We start from the raw sequence: 14,999 nt of genomic DNA on the forward strand, positions 1-14,999 counted from the left end.
TTCCATTAACTAGCTATTTGAAAGGCCTGCGAGAGCTTTGTTGCAAAAAGAGCTGACCGATAACAGAGCACAAACAGAACAAGAGAGAGAGAGAGTGCCAAAACACGTTCGCGGGAGCGTGCGAATGCCAAACAGAAATAATTGTAAACATTTGCCATATTTTTTTAATATAGACTGCTATTTGATCGACTATGTTATACATTCTACGGAATATTTAGGAATATAGTATTATGATTGATCTGACTCTCAATGAAATGAAACAAATAAATCGCCATAATTATGGCATCAGATTTTTTGGACAAATTTAATTTATTAGGCATGGAATGGTCGGTAGACTGCCGAAAGTTATGGGCCTGATAATAATATAAACAAGCTAATCTTTAGCGCTTTTTATACCAGATACTCAAAATGACTATTGGGGTATATTAGATTTATGGTAAAAGTGGATGTGTGTAACGTCCAGAAGGAATCGTTTCCGACCCCATAAAGTATATATATTCTTGATCAGCATCAATAGCCGAGTCGATTGAGCCATGTCTGTCTGTCCGTCTGTCCGTCTGTCCGTCCGTCCGTCTGTCCGTCCCCTTCAGCGCCTAGTGCTCAAAGACTATAAGAGCTAGAGCAACGATGTTTTGTATCCAGACTTCTGTGATATGTCACTGCTACAAAAATATTTTAATACTTCGCCCCGCCCACTTCCGCCCCCACAAAGAACGAAAATCTGTGGCATCCACATTTTTAAAGAAACGATAAAACCAAAAACGCAGAATCGTAGAGGATGACTATATGTTTTAGAATGGAAAATCTCAACCAGATCGTATAATTATTACAGCCAGAATCAAGAAAACAATTTCATTCTTTCTCGCTCTGTCTCTCTCTAACACACAGGTTTCATGGTCGGTTTTGCCAATTGCAAAATATGAGTTCAAGGATCTCAGAACCTATAAGAGCCACTGCAACCAAATTTGGTATCCACACTCCTCTGATATCGGACCTTGACCGTTTCGTGTCCAAATTTCGCCACACCTCCTTCCGCCCCCGCAAAGGACGAAAATCTGGGGCATCCACAAATCTCAGAGACTATTAAGGCTAGAGTAACCAAATTTGGTATCCGCCCTTCTGTTAGATCTCACTATAAAACGTATATCTCAGAATTTCGCCCCACCCCCTTCCGCCCCCACAAAGGACGAAAATCTGTTGCATCCACAATATTGCACATTCGAGAAAACTAAAAACGCAGAATCATAGAAAGGGACTATATCTATCAGATTGCTGAATCTGGACCAGATCAGATAATTTTTATAGCCAAACGGAACAAATCAATTTGCACTGGCTACGCAGCGCCCAACGTCACGCTCAGACTGATTTTCTGTCTCTCTCGCACGCACTCTTTGTCGTGTCGTTTAATATTAGCGGCGTCTGCCGGAGGAGAGCATACTGACTAAGTATCGGGTATAACTGTAGAGTTGCGGTGTCCGCAGCAACTCACAACGTTCCCCCTCGTTTATATCTTGTTATTATACCCGATACTTAAAATGAGTATTGGGGTATATTAGATTTGTGGTAAAACTTGATGTGTGTAACGTCCAGAAGGAATCGTTTCCGACCCCATAAAGTATATATATTCTTGATCAGCATCAATAGCCGAGTCGATTGAGCCCTGTCTGTCTGTCCGTCCGTCCGTCCGTCCGTCCCCTTCAGCGCCTAGTGCTCAAAGACTATAAGAGCTAGAGCAACGATGTTTTGGATCCAGACTTCTGTGATATGTCACTGCTTCAAAAATATTTCAAAACTTCGCCCCGCCCACTTCCGCCCCCACAAAGGACGAAAATCTGTGGCATCCACATTTTTAAAGATACGATAAAACCAAAAACGCAGAATCGGTAAGGATGACCATATCTTCTACAGTGCAAAATCTGAACCAGATCGTATAATGATTATAGCCAGAATCAAGAAAACAATTTCATTCTTCCTCGCTCTGTCTCTCTCTAACACACAGGTTTCATGGTCGGTTTTGTCAATTGCAAAATATGAGTTCAAGGATCTCAGAACCTATAAAAGCCAGAGCAACCAAATTTGGTATCCACACTCCTGTGATATCGGACCTTGACCGTTTCGTGTCAAAATTTCGCCACACCCCCTTCCGCCCCCGCAAAGGACGAAAATCTGGGGCATCCACAAATCTCAGAGACTATTAAGGCTAGAGTTACCAAATTTGGTATCCGCACTTCTGTTAGATCTCACTATAAAACGTATATCTCAGAATTTCGCCCCACCCCCTTCCGCCCCCACAAAGAACGAAAATCTGTTGCATCCACAATATTGAACATTCGAGAAAACTAAAAAATCAGAATCATAGATAATGACCATATCTATCAGATTGCTGAATCTGAATCAGATCAGATCATTTTTGTAGCCAAAAGCAAGAAATCAATTTTCAGTGGCTACGCAGCGCCCGACGTCACGCTCAGACTGATTTTCTGTCTCTCTCGCACGCACTCTTTGTCGTATGGTTCAATATTAGCGGCGTCTGCCGCAGGAGAGCCATACTGACTTAGTATCGGGTATCCCGGCTACCGCCTTAACCTAACCTAACCTAGTATCGGGTATAACTGTAGAGTTGCGGTGTCCGCAGCAACTCACAACGTTCCACCTCGTTTTTTTTTGGTTCGGTTGTCCTTCTTGAAGGTAATTTAATTTTTATTGGGCCAACATCGAAAATAAATGAAACAGAGATAAACAGATAAAGGTACAAAAAATGAAATCAAACATAAAACGCAAATAAAAATTCCAATAATCTCATCGTGGATTCGGCCACATGCGACTTTCACGTGGCGATGGGAGCTTCAATTGATTGCCAAATCGAGGCCTCTCCTCCTGATTGACCGCCTGCTTTGACGGTGTGTTGGCGGCCGACGCCACCGAATTGTGGTTTACGAGGACATGGCGAATTCGTGGCACAGCCACGCGATTGCGCTGATGCTGAGCCCCGCCGACGGGCAGCACTGAGGAGCGACTCGTGGGCACCAATTCTTCATAGGAGATCCCGGCTCCGCGGTCATTTTCAGTGGTCTCATCGGTCATATACTCGGAATCGCTGGGCGATCTTGTATCCGGCACCGCTGATTTTGTGCGTGGCTTTTTGTTCGAGCGTGTGCCAATGCTGCGTCTGCCCAATCCCCCGCTGCGACGCAATATGTTGTCCAGGACGCGGACCCGCTTTAGTGGCGACTTGGACGCCTTCAGCTGGCTGTTGGCCAGCCGCTGTGCGGTAGACGGCGACGGGCGAATCGAATTCAGAGAGCTCATGAGGCTGCGCTTGGCGTTGGGAGTCCGATACCCCGAAGAGCTGGCGGCTGCTGATGGATTCAGTCGCTTGTGCAGATTCCCAGTGCTCTTGGTCATATTGGGAGTGATCAGCTGGATTGTTGGGGTCTTGCGCAACGACATTGTCGAGGTCGACATTGAGGACATGTTCTTCAAAGTTCGGGGCGTGCGAGGGGCCGTTGAACCGGCAGTCGGCGGTGGCATCATCAATTTGCTGCTGCTGCCCGTCCTCGTGGTGGGCGGGGCCTTCTTGCGGGCCGAGCTCTGCTTGGCCTGCCGATAGTTCTCCCATTCGCCAGCCATCAGCTCCAGTATGTTCTCGCCATAAACCAGAAACGGGCCATGCGATTGCACCTCATAGGCGTGCACCAGTTCAGTGATCTGCTGCTCAATCTTGGGCAGCTTCGAGGTGATGGCCTTGCGTTCCTTTTCCTCTTTAAGGAACTGGCCGCCACGATTTTTGAAACGATTCGGCTCGTTGGCCTTTGCCTCTAGAGCCTGCATGCGGGACCAAAGTTCTGCACGGCTCTCGTACAGATCGAAAATCTCCTTGTTGCACGTGTAGAAGCTCTTCAGATCATCCAGCTCCAGCTCGTGCAGCTCCAACAGGTCTTCGTTGTAATACTTATTGTAGTAGTTGGAGAAACGCTTGCGCTCCTGCTGGCTCTTGAGCGTTAGATCCCACCACTTGCTTATCTCGACGCGCAGCTGCTCGATGAACGTCTTGAGGTTCTGGCTGCGCAGTGCCTGGCAGCGCTGCAGCTCCGAATGGAGGATGTCATAGGTGCGCTGCGTATTCTCGGTGCACTCGCGCACTCGTCGCATGGCGCTCTCGTCCGTCTCCTGGAGGCGATCCCACAGCACGTAGATCTTCTCGCGCATGTCATGGATTTTGGAGCGCAGCTCCTGGATCTGCTCGGCATAACTGTTGCGCATCTGCCGCAGCCGCTCTAGTGTCTCTGATGTTAGATTGTGGCTCAGATCGTTCAGTAGGCGATCCTCTGCATCGGTCTGGGGCATCAGCTCGAGCAGGAGCGCAGGTTGTCGAGATGGTCGCGAAAGCCGTCCATCTCATCGGGCAGGGGCAGCGGGTCCGCCAGTAGAGGGAGCGGCAGTGCGCCCAGCTCTTCGCAGAGCTGCTCCTGCTGGAGCAGCAGCTCCCCGATCTCCGCCCGACGTTTCGAGAGCTCCTCGCGCAGATGCTCAATGCTTTTGTCCAGCTTCAGCTGCCAAATGATCAGTGGCACATCGTCGGGCCTCTGACCAATGTCCACCGTCTCATGGAGGAGTCGGGTGAGGTCGCTGGCCTCGGTTCGGAGTGCGGCTATGTCATCCAGGATGGCTGCCTGCTTCTCCCGCGACTCGGTCAGCAGATCCGTATAGAAATTATCCGCGTGCGCCTTGAGTTTGTGCAGAAAGTCCTCGCATGTCTTCGGCTCGAACATGAGGGACCACATTGAATGGAGCTGCTCCACATGCTCGCCAGTCATCTCAAGGATCTCTCCCTTGATGGAGGTTGGGTCAACCATAGCCAATAGGAATGGGTCTTGTATTCGCGAATGGAAGGAATTTATGTGATGTGTGCAGGATTTCGATTGCACAATGTGTTGCTCAAGGAAAATGCCTCCGCACAGATAAGTGACGCCTCTCGTGTTGGCACAAATTGCACAATGAAAATTTTGTGTGCTTGATTTGCCTCATGCCTCAAAGCACAAAACAAGTTGATTCTGATTGACGTGCGGCCAAAAAAACACCTACTTTATATTGCAAATAAGTTCCTTCAAGGTTTTCCAGTTGTAAAGATAATTTAGGATGAGAAATGTGTTTACTGTTGGGCAAATTGATCAGGGAGGAGCGGAAAGCGTTCTCCGTGGGATGATTGAACTCGATGCTAAAGTTCCGAATGAGTCGAGCGATGCCCAGCTCGAGCTCCATGTCCACGATGCGCTTTCCAACGCACATCCGGGGTCCAAATCCGAAGGGCAAGAACACAAACGGATTCTTCAGCTTCAAGTCATTTGCCGGGCATTGCCCGTTGGAGTCTGTGGCGTTACGAATCCAACGTTCTGGCAGGAACTCAGCAGCCTTGGGGAAGTGCTCCTCGCTTGATAGCAAGCTCAGGGGAACCATCGACACACAGGTACCAGCTGGCACTTGGTATCCGCTCAAAACGCTGTCCTGATTGAGAAATCGGCCATTGCCGATGACCAAAGGATAGATCCGTTGTGACTGTTTGATGCAGGCACGTGGATAGGGAACGTTCTTCATCGATGCCTCAGTGAATTCGGAGTCCTTCTCGGGTAGAACCTTCATCACCTCTTCTCGGAGTACGGCCTGCTTCTCCGGATTCTTGGCAAGGCACAGCAAGGCCGCTGTAAAGGTACTTGAGGTCTGGAAAAAAAGGATGTATGAGATAAGGGTAAGTATGAGAACAACAGACTACGTACGGTATCCACTCCGGCCATTAGCATGTCCATGGCCATGATTGTGGCCACCTTCTTGTCGACCTTGAGCAGCTTTTCCAGTACACTCTGCTCGTTCTCAGGACGGACAACACCCTCTTTGGCTTCCTTCTCCAATCGTTTTACCGCCTCATCAATATATGCCGATATAATGTACAGAATGGTGTCGAGAATGTTCATCATTTTCATCAGTTTGGGCGTTTTGAACATGCGCCAGGCGGAGGGCTTCAGCTCCAGATCAGCAGATACTTTAAAGAAATCTTCCAAGAAGTGGAAAAGCTTTGTGGCTTCGATCCTTTTGTTCGACTCCTTCAGCAGTCCCAACTGCCTGTCCAATGCCACGACGGAGACTGACTCCAGGGTCCAGCGATTGATGGTGTCTATGAAGTTATCAGGAACCTCTAGAGTGCTGGCATCACGGATGGCTTTAATGCTTTAAATGGAAAACAGTTTTTAAGTATTTAAAGAAACACATTTGTGGAATGGCCTACCGCTGCACAAATTCCTGATTGACCTGGGACATTTTCTTGTAGTAAGGCCTCGCGTTCTTGGGCTGCATGAGGACTGGATTTACAGCCGATCGAAAGTCGCCCCACGCCTTTCCTTGGGTTGGTGCGACGCCCTCGACGCCCTGAAATAAATCTTTTCTGTGCGTCTGCCGATGGTACAAAAGAGCGTCGGCGCCAGGCCTGTTTGGCCACGTGCCCTCGTGCCGGAATACTACCTCGAAGTCCTTGGGATTGTGTGTGCACAACATGAATGCTGCCATAGTCTTCGCGCATGGCCATTATCAACTCCGCAAGGTCCTTGTTCTTATATTTACCCCCTGGCATGAACATTTTGGGAATCAGAGAAATCAAATTGGCCCGAGACAACTGCCTGAAGGGACGCGCCTGCTGCCACTCTGCATCGTCTCGGGTTAGAGCTGCAGCAGCTGTGGTCTGCCGGCGCTGGAAATGATCGGTATTGAGGCATTTTACATACCAAATCATTGCCACCTTCTATCCTCTAACCTGCTGTCCACTGAAAGAGACGCCCGCCACTTGCTTGTGAGCTACGGCAATTCCACTACGGATTTTCAACATATTTTTGCCTTTTCTATGATCTTAACTCGTCCGCAACAAAAACTCAACTGAGGCGCAGAAAAGGCGATTTGGTAAAGTTCGCATAAATATTACGCAATGAAATCATTGCAGGAATTGATTAAAGAGATGAAAAATCATTCGTATAATCATAATATAAGTAATATGGAATTACATTTGATGTACAGGAATTAAAGTTCAGTTTGTCGATATTTTAATAGCTATTCCATCGCCATGTTTAACGCACAAATGATTGTAACTTTTAAGGAAATCAATTTTCTATAGGATTTTTTTCCATTTTTTAAACGAAGTCAAATAAAATATACCCCACCATTCCCTAGAAAATGTTTGAGTATCATGATGACTTGCAAATATGATATCTAATCAGTTGCACAACTGATTAGCAATTTGCTGGTAAACAATTATATACAGGTTCTACAGCACTTACCAAGAGATACGAACACTTCAATTGTTGGGAAAGGTAAGCTTTCCATGTCAACAATTCAGAGCCTTATTGATGTTTATGTTTGTAGGTTTTACATGTTTAAAGGTAGGTCTGAAACAGGACCAATATCAAAACGTCGTTCATATGATAGCTATATAATGTGGTTCCTTATTGATTTTTATGTTTGTAGGTTCTACATGTTCAAAGGTAGATCCTCTTCCATGCCATTATCAATACTTCGTTCAATATGACAGCTATTGATATTGTTCCTTATATATGTTTATATTTGTAGGTTCTATCGATACTTCGTTTATATGTCATTCGATGTGCTCTGTTTCGAAGAATGATCTGTGTATTCATGAAACTTAATGAGCTTCAAAACTGAGAGACTAGTTTGAATATAAACAGGTATAAGATGGATAGACGGACATGGCTAAATCGACTTGCATATTAATCTAGGAATATAGTATAGTTGTCCTTCTTGAAGGTAATTTAATTTTTATTGGGCCAACATCGAAAATAAATGAAACAGATAAAGGTACAAAAAATAAAATCAAACATAAAACGCAAATAAAAATTCCAATAATCTCATCGTGGATTCGGCCACATGCGACTTTCACGTGGCGATGGGAGCTTCAATTGATTGCCAAATCGAGGCCTCTCCTCCTGATTGACCGCCTGCTTTGACGGTGTGTTGGCGGCCGACGCCACCGAATTGTGGTTTACGAGGACATGGCGAATTCGTGGCACAGCCACGCGATTGCGCTGATGCTGAGCCCCGCCGACGGGCAGCACTGAGGAGCGACTCGTGGGCACCAATTCTTCATAGGAGATCCCGGCTCCGCGGTCATTTTCAGTGGTCTCATCGGTCATATACTCGGAATCGCTGGGCGATCTTGTATTTGCCACCGCTGATTTTGTGCGTGGCTTCTTGTTCGAGCGTGTGCCAATGCTGCGTCTGCCCAATCCCCCGCTGCGACGCAATATGTTGTCCAGGACGCGGACCCGCTTTAGTGGCGACTTGGACGCCTTCAGCTGGCTGTTGGCCAGCCGCTGTGCGGTAGACGGCGACGGGCGAATCGAATTCAGAGAGCTCATGAGGCTGCGCTTGGCGTTGGGAGTCCGATACCCCGAAGAGCTGGCGGCTGCTGATGGATTCAGTCGCTTGTGCAGATTCCCAGTGCTCTTGGTCATATTGGGAGTGATCAGCTGGATTGTTGGGGTCTTGCGCAACGACATTGTCGAGGTCGACATTGAGGACATGTTCTTCAAAGTTCGGGGCGTGCGAGGGGCCGTTGAACCGGCAGTCGGCGGTGGCATCATCAATTTGCTGCTGCTGCCCGTCCTCGTGGTGGGCGGGGCCTTCTTGCGGGCCGAGCTCTGCTTGGCCTGCCGATAGTTCTCCCATTCGCCAGCCATCAGCTCCAGTATGTTCTCGCCATAAACCAGAAACGGGCCATGCGATTGCACCTCATAGGCGTGCACCAGTTCAGTGATCTGCTGCTCAATCTTGGGCAGCTTCGAGGTGATGGCCTTTTCCTCCTTTTCCTCTTTAAGGAACTGGCTGCCACGATTGTTGAAACGATTCGGCTCGTTGGCCTTTGCCTCTAGAGCCTGCATGCGGGACCAAAGTTCTGCACGGCTCTCGTACAGATCGAAAATCTCCTTGTTGCACGTGTAGAAGCTCTTCAGATCATCCAGCTCCAGCTCGTGCAGCTCCAACAGGTCTTCGTTGTAATACTTATTGTAGTAGTTGGAGAAACGCTTGCGCTCCTGCTGGCTCTTGAGCGTTAGATCCCACCACTTGCTTATCTCGACGCGCAGCTGCTCGATGAACGTCTTGAGGTTCTGGCTGCGCAGTGCCTGGCGGCGCTGCAGCTCCGAATGGAGGATGTCATAGGTGCGCTGCGTATTCTCGGTGCACTCGCGCACTCGTCGCATGGCGCTCTCGTCCGTCTCCTGGAGGCGATCCCACAGCACGTAGATCTTCTCGCGCATGTCATGGATTTTGGAGCGCAGCTCCTGGATCTGCTCGGCATAACTGTTGCGCATCTGCCGCAGCCGCTCTAGTGTCTCTGGTGTTAGATTTTGGCTCAGATCGTTCAGTAGGCGATCCTCTGCATCGGTCTGGGGCATCAGCTCGAGCATCTTCATGTCATGCTTTATGGCCTTGCGCAGCTGGTCCAGCTCCGTCTGGCGCACTGCGCGCTGAGAGCGCAGGTTGTCGAGATGGTCGCGAAAGCCGTCCATCTCATCGGGCAGGGGCAGCGGGTCCGCCAGTAGAGGGAACGGCAGTGCGCCCAGCTCTTCGCAGAGCTGCTCCTGCTGGAGCAGCAGCTCCCCGATCTCCGCCCGACGTTTCGAGAGCTCCTCGCGCAGATGCTCAATGCTTTTGTCCAGCTTCAGCTGCCATATGATCAGTGGCACATCGTCGGGCCTCTGACCAATGTCCACTGTCTCATAGAGGAGTCGGGTGAGGTCGCTGGCCTCGGCTCGGAGTGCGGCTATGTCATCCAGGATGGCCGCCTGCTTCTCCCGCGACTCGGTGAGCAGATCCGTATAGAAATTATCCGCGTGCGCCTTGAGTTTGTGCAGAAAGTCCTCGCATGTCTTCGGCTCGAACATGAGGGACCACATTGAATTGAGCTGCTCCACATGCTCGCCAGTCATCTCAAGGATCTCTCCCTTGATGGAGGTTGGGTCAACCATAGCCAATAGGAATGGGTCTTGTATTCGCGAATGGAAGGAATTTATGTGATGTGTGCAGGATTTCGATTGCACAATGTGTTGCTCAAGGAAAATGCCTCCGCACAGATAAGTGACGCCTCTCGTGTTGGCACAAATTGCACAATGAAAATTTTGTGTGCTTGATTTGCCTCATGCCTCAAAGCACAAAACAAGTTGATTCTGATTGACGTGCGGCCAAAAAAACACCTACTTTATATTGCAAATAAGTTCCTTCAAGGTTTCCCAGTTGTAAAGATAATTTAGGATGAGAAATGTGTTTACTGTTGGGCAAATTGATCAGGGAGGAGCGGAAAGCGTTCTCCGTGGATGATTGAACTCGATGCTAAAGTTCCAAATGAGTCGAGCGATGTCCAGCTCGAGCTCCATGTCCACGATGCGCTTTCCAACGCACATCCGGGGTCCAAATCCGAAGGGCAAGAACACAAACGGATTCTTCAGCTTCAAGTCATTTGCCGGGCATTGCCCGTTGGAGTCTGTGGCGTTACGAATCCAACGTTCTGGCAGGAACTCAGCAGCCTTGGGGAAGTGCTCCTCGCTTGATAGCAAGCTCAGGGGAACCATCGACACACAGGTACCAGCTGGCACTTGGTATCCGCTCAAAACGCTGTCCTGATTGAGAAATCGGCCATTGCCGATGACCAAAGGATAGATCCGTTGTGACTCTTTGATGCAGGCACGTGGATAGGGAACGTTCTTCATCGATGCCTCAGTGAATTCGGAGTCCTTCTCGGGTAGAACCTTCATCACCTCTTCTCGGAGTACGGCCTGCTTCTCCGGATTCTTGGCAAGGCACAGCAAGGCCGCTGTAAAGGTACTTGAGGTCTGGAAAAAAAGGATTTATGAGATAAGGGTAAGTATGAGAACAACAGACTACGTACGGTATCCACTCCGGCCATTAGCATGTCCATGGCCATAACCGTCGCCACCTTTTTGTCGATCTTGAGCAGCTTTTCCAGTACACTCTGCTCGCTCTCAGGGCGGACAACACCCTCCTTGGCCTCTTTCTCTAGACGCTCTATAGCTTCGTCTACATACGCTGAAGTTATTTCTTGAACGCCATCTAGGGACTTCATTAGCTTCATTAGCTTGGGTGTTTTAACGTAACGCCAGATGGAGGGCTTCATCTCCAGATCGGCTGTTAATTCAAAAAAATCGTCCAGGTACTTGAAAAGTAACACAGCCTGGTCGTTATCGACCGACTCTTTGAGCAGTCCCAACTGCTTGTCCAGAGCCACCACAGAGACTGACTCGAGGGTCCACCGATTTATAACGTTTAAGAAATCATCTGGAGCTTCCTGGGTATCGATATCACGGAGTGCTTTAATACAGTGAAGTGGGGAGAACATACTTGAGCGTAAACAGGGATTTATTATCAGTCATACGCACCGTTGCACAAACTCCTGGTTCACTTGGGACATCTTCTTATAGTAAAGCCGCACGTTCTTCGGCTGCATTAGGACAGGATTTACAGCCGATCGAAAGTCGCTCCAGGTTTTTCCTTGTGTGGGTAAAGCTCCCTCCACTCCCTGGAAGAAATCCTTTCTATGAGTCTTCCGATGATAGCGAAGAGTATCGCTGCCAGGCCGATGCGGCCACACTCCTTCGTTCAGGAACACGGCCTCGAAGTCCTTGGGATTGTGATTCATCAGGTATGACGTACCTCCCATCATACCTGGTAAATATAAAATGTTTCCATAGTCGTCTTGCAAAGCTTTGAACAATTTCACAATGTCCAGTTTGCTATATTTTCCTCCAGGCATAAAATTCCGAACAGTAGACAGAAAAGTTGTACTAGGAATCTGATCAAAGGGACGAGCTTGTAGCCACTCTGCATCATTTCTGGGCTCTGCTACAGCTGCTGTGGTCTGCCAACGCTACAATAGATTTAAAAACGTATATCACTGTGATATCGGATCTATATGTATACTATATATTTACCAGCGGACTGCTGACAGAGAGGGCTGCTTTTTGCGCCTGAATTATAGATAGACCGCTGCGCACTTTCAACATTTTGCTTGTTAGGAACTTAATTCATTCACTGCCAGAGCTATACTGCTAAATCATTCCATTAGCTAGCTATTTGAAAGGCCTGCGAGAGCTTTGTTGCAAAAAGAGCTGACCGATAACAGAGCACAAACAGAACAAGAGAGAGAGAGAGTGCCAAAACACGTTCGCGGGAGCGTGCGAATGCCAAACAGAAATAATTGTAAACATTTGCCATATTTTTTTAATATAGACTGCTATTTGATCGACTATGTTATACCTTCTACGGAATATTTAGGAATATAGTATTATGATGGATCTGACTCTCAATGAAATGAAACAAATAAATCGCCATAATTATGGCAGAAGATTTGTTGGCCAAATTTAATTTATTGCAGCATGGAATGGTCGGTAGACTGCCGAAAGTTTTGGGCCTGATAATAATATAAACAAGCTAATCTTTAGCGCTTTTTTATATCTTGTTATTTTTTTTTTTGGTTCGGTTGTCCTTCTTGAAGGTAATTTAATTTTTATTGGGCCAACATTGAAAATAAATGAAACAGAGATAAACAGATCAAGGTACAAAAAATGAAATCAAACATAAAACGCAAATAAAAATTCCAATAATTTCATCGTGGATTCGGCCACATGCGACTTTCACGTGGCGATGGGAGCTTCAATTGATTGCCAAATCGAGGCCTCTCCTCCTGATTGACCGCCTGCTTTGACGGTGTGTTGGCGGCCGACGCCACCGAATTGTGGTTTACGAGCACAGCCACGCGATTGCGCTGACGCCGACGGGCAGCACTGAGGAGCGACTCGTGGGCACCAATTCTTCATAAGAGATCCCGGCTTCGCGGTCATTTTCAGTGGTCTAATCGGTCATATACTCGGAATCGCTGGGCGATCTTGTATCCGGCACCGCTGATTTTGTGCGTGGCTTCTTGTTCGAGCGTGTGCGAATGCTGCGTCTGCCCAATCCCCCGCTGCGACGCAATATGTTGTCCAGGACGCGGACCCGCTTTAGTGGCGACTTGGACGCCTTCAGCTGGCTGTTGGCCAGCCGCTGTGCGGTAGACGGCGACGGGCGTATCGAATTCAGAGAGCTCATGAGGCTGCGCTTGGCGTTGGGAGTCCGATACCCCGAAGAGCTGGCGGCTGCTGATGGATTCAGTCGCTTGTGCAGATTCCCAGTGCTCTTGGTCATATTGGGAGTGATCAGCTGGATTTTTGGGTTCTTGCGCAACGACATTGTCGAGGTCGACATTGAGGACATGTTCTTCAAAGTTCGGGGCGTGCGAGGGGCCGTTGAACCGGCAGTCGGCGGTGGCATCATCAATTTGCTGCTGCTGCCCGTCCTCGTGGTGGGCGGGGCCTTCTTGCGGGCCGAGCTCTGCTTGGCCTGCCGATAGTTCTCCCATTCGCCAGCCATCAGCTCCAGTATGTTCTCGCCATAAACCAGAAACGGGCCATGCGATTGCACCTCATAGGCGTGCACCAGTTCAGTGATCTGCTGCTCAATCTTGGACAGCTTCGAGGTGATGGCCTTGCGTTCCTTTTCCTCTTTAAGGAACTGGGCCGCCACGATTGTTGAAACGATTCGGCTCGTTGGCCTTTGCCTCTAGAGCCTGCATGCGGGACCAAAGTTCTGCACGGCTCTCGTACAGATCGAAAACCTCCTTGCTGCACGTGTAGAAGCTCTTCAGATCATCCAGCTCCAGCTCGTGCAGCTCCAACAGGTCTTCGTTATAATACTTATTGTAGTAGTTGGAGAAACGCTTGCGCTCCTGCTGGCTCTTGAGCGTTAGATCCCACCACTTGCTTATCTCGACGCGCAGCTGCTCGATGAACGTCTTGAGGTTCTGGCTGCGAAGTGACTGGCAGCGCTGCAGCTCCGAATGGAGGATGTCATAGGTGCGCTGCGTATTCTCGGTGCACTCGCGCACTCGTCGCATGGCGCTCTCGTCCGTCTCCTGGAGGCGATCCCACAGCACGTAGATCTTCTCGCGCATGTCATGGATTTTGGAGCGCAGCTCCTGGATCTGCTCGGCATAACTGTTGCGCATCTGCCGCAGCCGCTCTAGTGTCTCTGGTGTTAGATTGTGGCTCAGATCGTTCAGTAGGCGATCCTCTGCATCGGTCTGGGGCATCAGCTCGAGCATCTTCATGTCATGCTTTATGGCCTTGCGCAGCTGGTCCAGCTCCGTCTGGCGCACTGCGCGCTGAGAGCGCAGGTTGTCGAGATGGTCGCGAAAGCCGTCCATCTCATCGGGCAGGGGCAGCGGGTCCGCCAGTAGAGGGAGCGGCAGTGCGCCCAGCTCTTCGCAGAGCTGCTCCTGCTGGAGCAGCAGCTCCCCGATCTCCGCCCGACGTTTCGAGAGCTCCTCGCGCAGATGCTCAATGCTTTTGTCCAGCTTCAGCTGCCATATGATCAGTGGCACATCGTCGGGCCTCTGACCAATGTCAACCGTCTCATGGAGGAGTCGGGTGAGGTCGCTGGCCTCGGCTCGGAGTGCGGCTATGTCATCCAGGATGGCCGCCTGCTTCTCCCGCGACTCGGTCAGCAGATCCGTATAGAAATTATCCGCGTGCGCCTTGAGTTTGTGCAGAAAGTCCTCGCATGTCTTCGGCTCGAACATGAGGGACCACATTGAATTGAGCTGCTCCACATGCTCGCCAGTCATCTCAAGGATCTCTCCCTTGATGGAGGTTGGGTCAACCATAGCCAATAGGAATGGGTCTTGTATTCGCGAATGGAAGGAATTTATGTGATGTGTGCAGGATTTCGATTGCACAATGTGTTGCTCAAGGAAAATGCCTTCGCACAGATAAGTGACGCCTCTCGTGTTGGCACAAATTGCACAATGAAAATTTTGTGTGCTTGATTTGCCTCATGCCTCAAAGCACAAAACAAGTTGATTCTGATTGACGTGCGGCCAAAAAAACACCTAC

The 14,999-nt window shown here is 49.1% G+C and overlaps 4 protein-coding genes, 1 long non-coding RNA gene and 1 pseudogene across 5 annotated transcripts; all 6 read right to left on the minus strand.

The window, feature by feature from the left end:
- Positions 1–189: 189 nt before the first annotated feature.
- Positions 190–4,152, minus strand: LOC117194593 (protein regulator of cytokinesis 1-like). Its single transcript, XM_033399128.1, has 2 exons — positions 2,808–4,152; positions 190–203 (listed from the first exon to the last, which is right to left on the minus strand). The coding sequence occupies exons 1-2, from the start codon at positions 4,150–4,152 to the stop codon at positions 190–192; spliced, it is 1,359 nt and encodes a 452-aa protein (XP_033255019.1).
- Positions 4,153–5,171: 1,019 nt separating this feature from the next.
- LOC117194594 (probable cytochrome P450 12a5, mitochondrial) lies at positions 5,172–6,348 on the minus strand. The gene is made up of 4 exons (XM_033399129.1): positions 6,281–6,348; positions 5,775–6,222; positions 5,288–5,718; positions 5,172–5,193 (listed from the first exon to the last, which is right to left on the minus strand). Exons 1-4 carry the CDS (start codon positions 6,346–6,348, stop codon positions 5,172–5,174), a joined length of 969 nt encoding a protein of 322 aa, XP_033255020.1.
- Positions 6,349–7,407: 1,059 nt separating this feature from the next.
- Positions 7,408–10,025, minus strand: LOC117194595 (protein regulator of cytokinesis 1-like). The gene is made up of 2 exons (XM_033399131.1): positions 7,913–10,025; positions 7,408–7,427 (listed from the first exon to the last, which is right to left on the minus strand). Exons 1-2 carry the CDS (start codon positions 10,023–10,025, stop codon positions 7,408–7,410), a joined length of 2,133 nt encoding a protein of 710 aa, XP_033255022.1.
- A 315-nt stretch (positions 10,026–10,340) lies between these two features.
- On the minus strand, positions 10,341–11,731 carry LOC117194596 (probable cytochrome P450 12a5, mitochondrial). The gene is made up of 3 exons (XM_033399132.1): positions 11,447–11,731; positions 10,943–11,359; positions 10,341–10,886 (listed from the first exon to the last, which is right to left on the minus strand). The coding sequence occupies exons 1-3, from the start codon at positions 11,729–11,731 to the stop codon at positions 10,341–10,343; spliced, it is 1,248 nt and encodes a 415-aa protein (XP_033255023.1).
- Positions 11,732–11,884: 153 nt separating this feature from the next.
- LOC117194466 lies at positions 11,885–12,127 on the minus strand. The gene is made up of 2 exons (XR_004474835.1): positions 12,003–12,127; positions 11,885–11,938 (listed from the first exon to the last, which is right to left on the minus strand). It is a non-coding gene; the product is annotated as an uncharacterized LOC117194466 (long non-coding RNA).
- A 557-nt stretch (positions 12,128–12,684) lies between these two features.
- LOC117194733 lies at positions 12,685–14,770 on the minus strand (annotated as a pseudogene).
- Between the last annotated feature and the right edge of the window lie 229 nt (positions 14,771–14,999).

The sequence above is a fragment of the Drosophila miranda genome, assembly GCF_003369915.1.
Source record: "Drosophila miranda strain MSH22 chromosome Y unlocalized genomic scaffold, D.miranda_PacBio2.1 Contig_Y3_pilon, whole genome shotgun sequence".
Taxonomy (NCBI): domain Eukaryota; kingdom Metazoa; phylum Arthropoda; class Insecta; order Diptera; family Drosophilidae; genus Drosophila; species Drosophila miranda.

Coding starts and splice junctions, on each gene's coding strand:
- LOC117194595 (XM_033399131.1), bottom strand. CDS start 10,025: ATGGTTGACCCAACCTCCATCAAGGGAGAGATCCTTGAGATGACTGGC. Junction 7,428..7,912: donor AAGTCGCATGTGGCCGAATC/CACGATGAGATT, acceptor GTCCTGTTTCAG/ACCTACCTTTAAACATGTAA.
- LOC117194594 (XM_033399129.1), bottom strand. CDS start 6,348: ATGCAGCCCAAGAACGCGAGGCCTTACTACAAGAAAATGTCCCAGGTC. Junction 6,223..6,280: donor AATCAGGAATTTGTGCAGCG/GTAGGCCATTCC, acceptor TTCCATTTAAAG/CATTAAAGCCATCCGTGATG. Junction 5,719..5,774: donor TAATGGCCGGAGTGGATACC/GTACGTAGTCTG, acceptor CTTTTTTTCCAG/ACCTCAAGTACCTTTACAGC.
- LOC117194596 (XM_033399132.1), bottom strand. CDS start 11,731: ATGGGAGGTACGTCATACCTGATGAATCACAATCCCAAGGACTTCGAG. Junction 11,360..11,446: donor AGGAGTTTGTGCAACGGTGC/GTATGACTGATA, acceptor ATCGATACCCAG/GAAGCTCCAGATGATTTCTT. Junction 10,887..10,942: donor TAATGGCCGGAGTGGATACC/GTACGTAGTCTG, acceptor CTTTTTTTCCAG/ACCTCAAGTACCTTTACAGC.
- LOC117194593 (XM_033399128.1), bottom strand. CDS start 4,152: ATGCGACGAGTGCGCGAGTGCACCGAGAATACGCAGCGCACCTATGAC.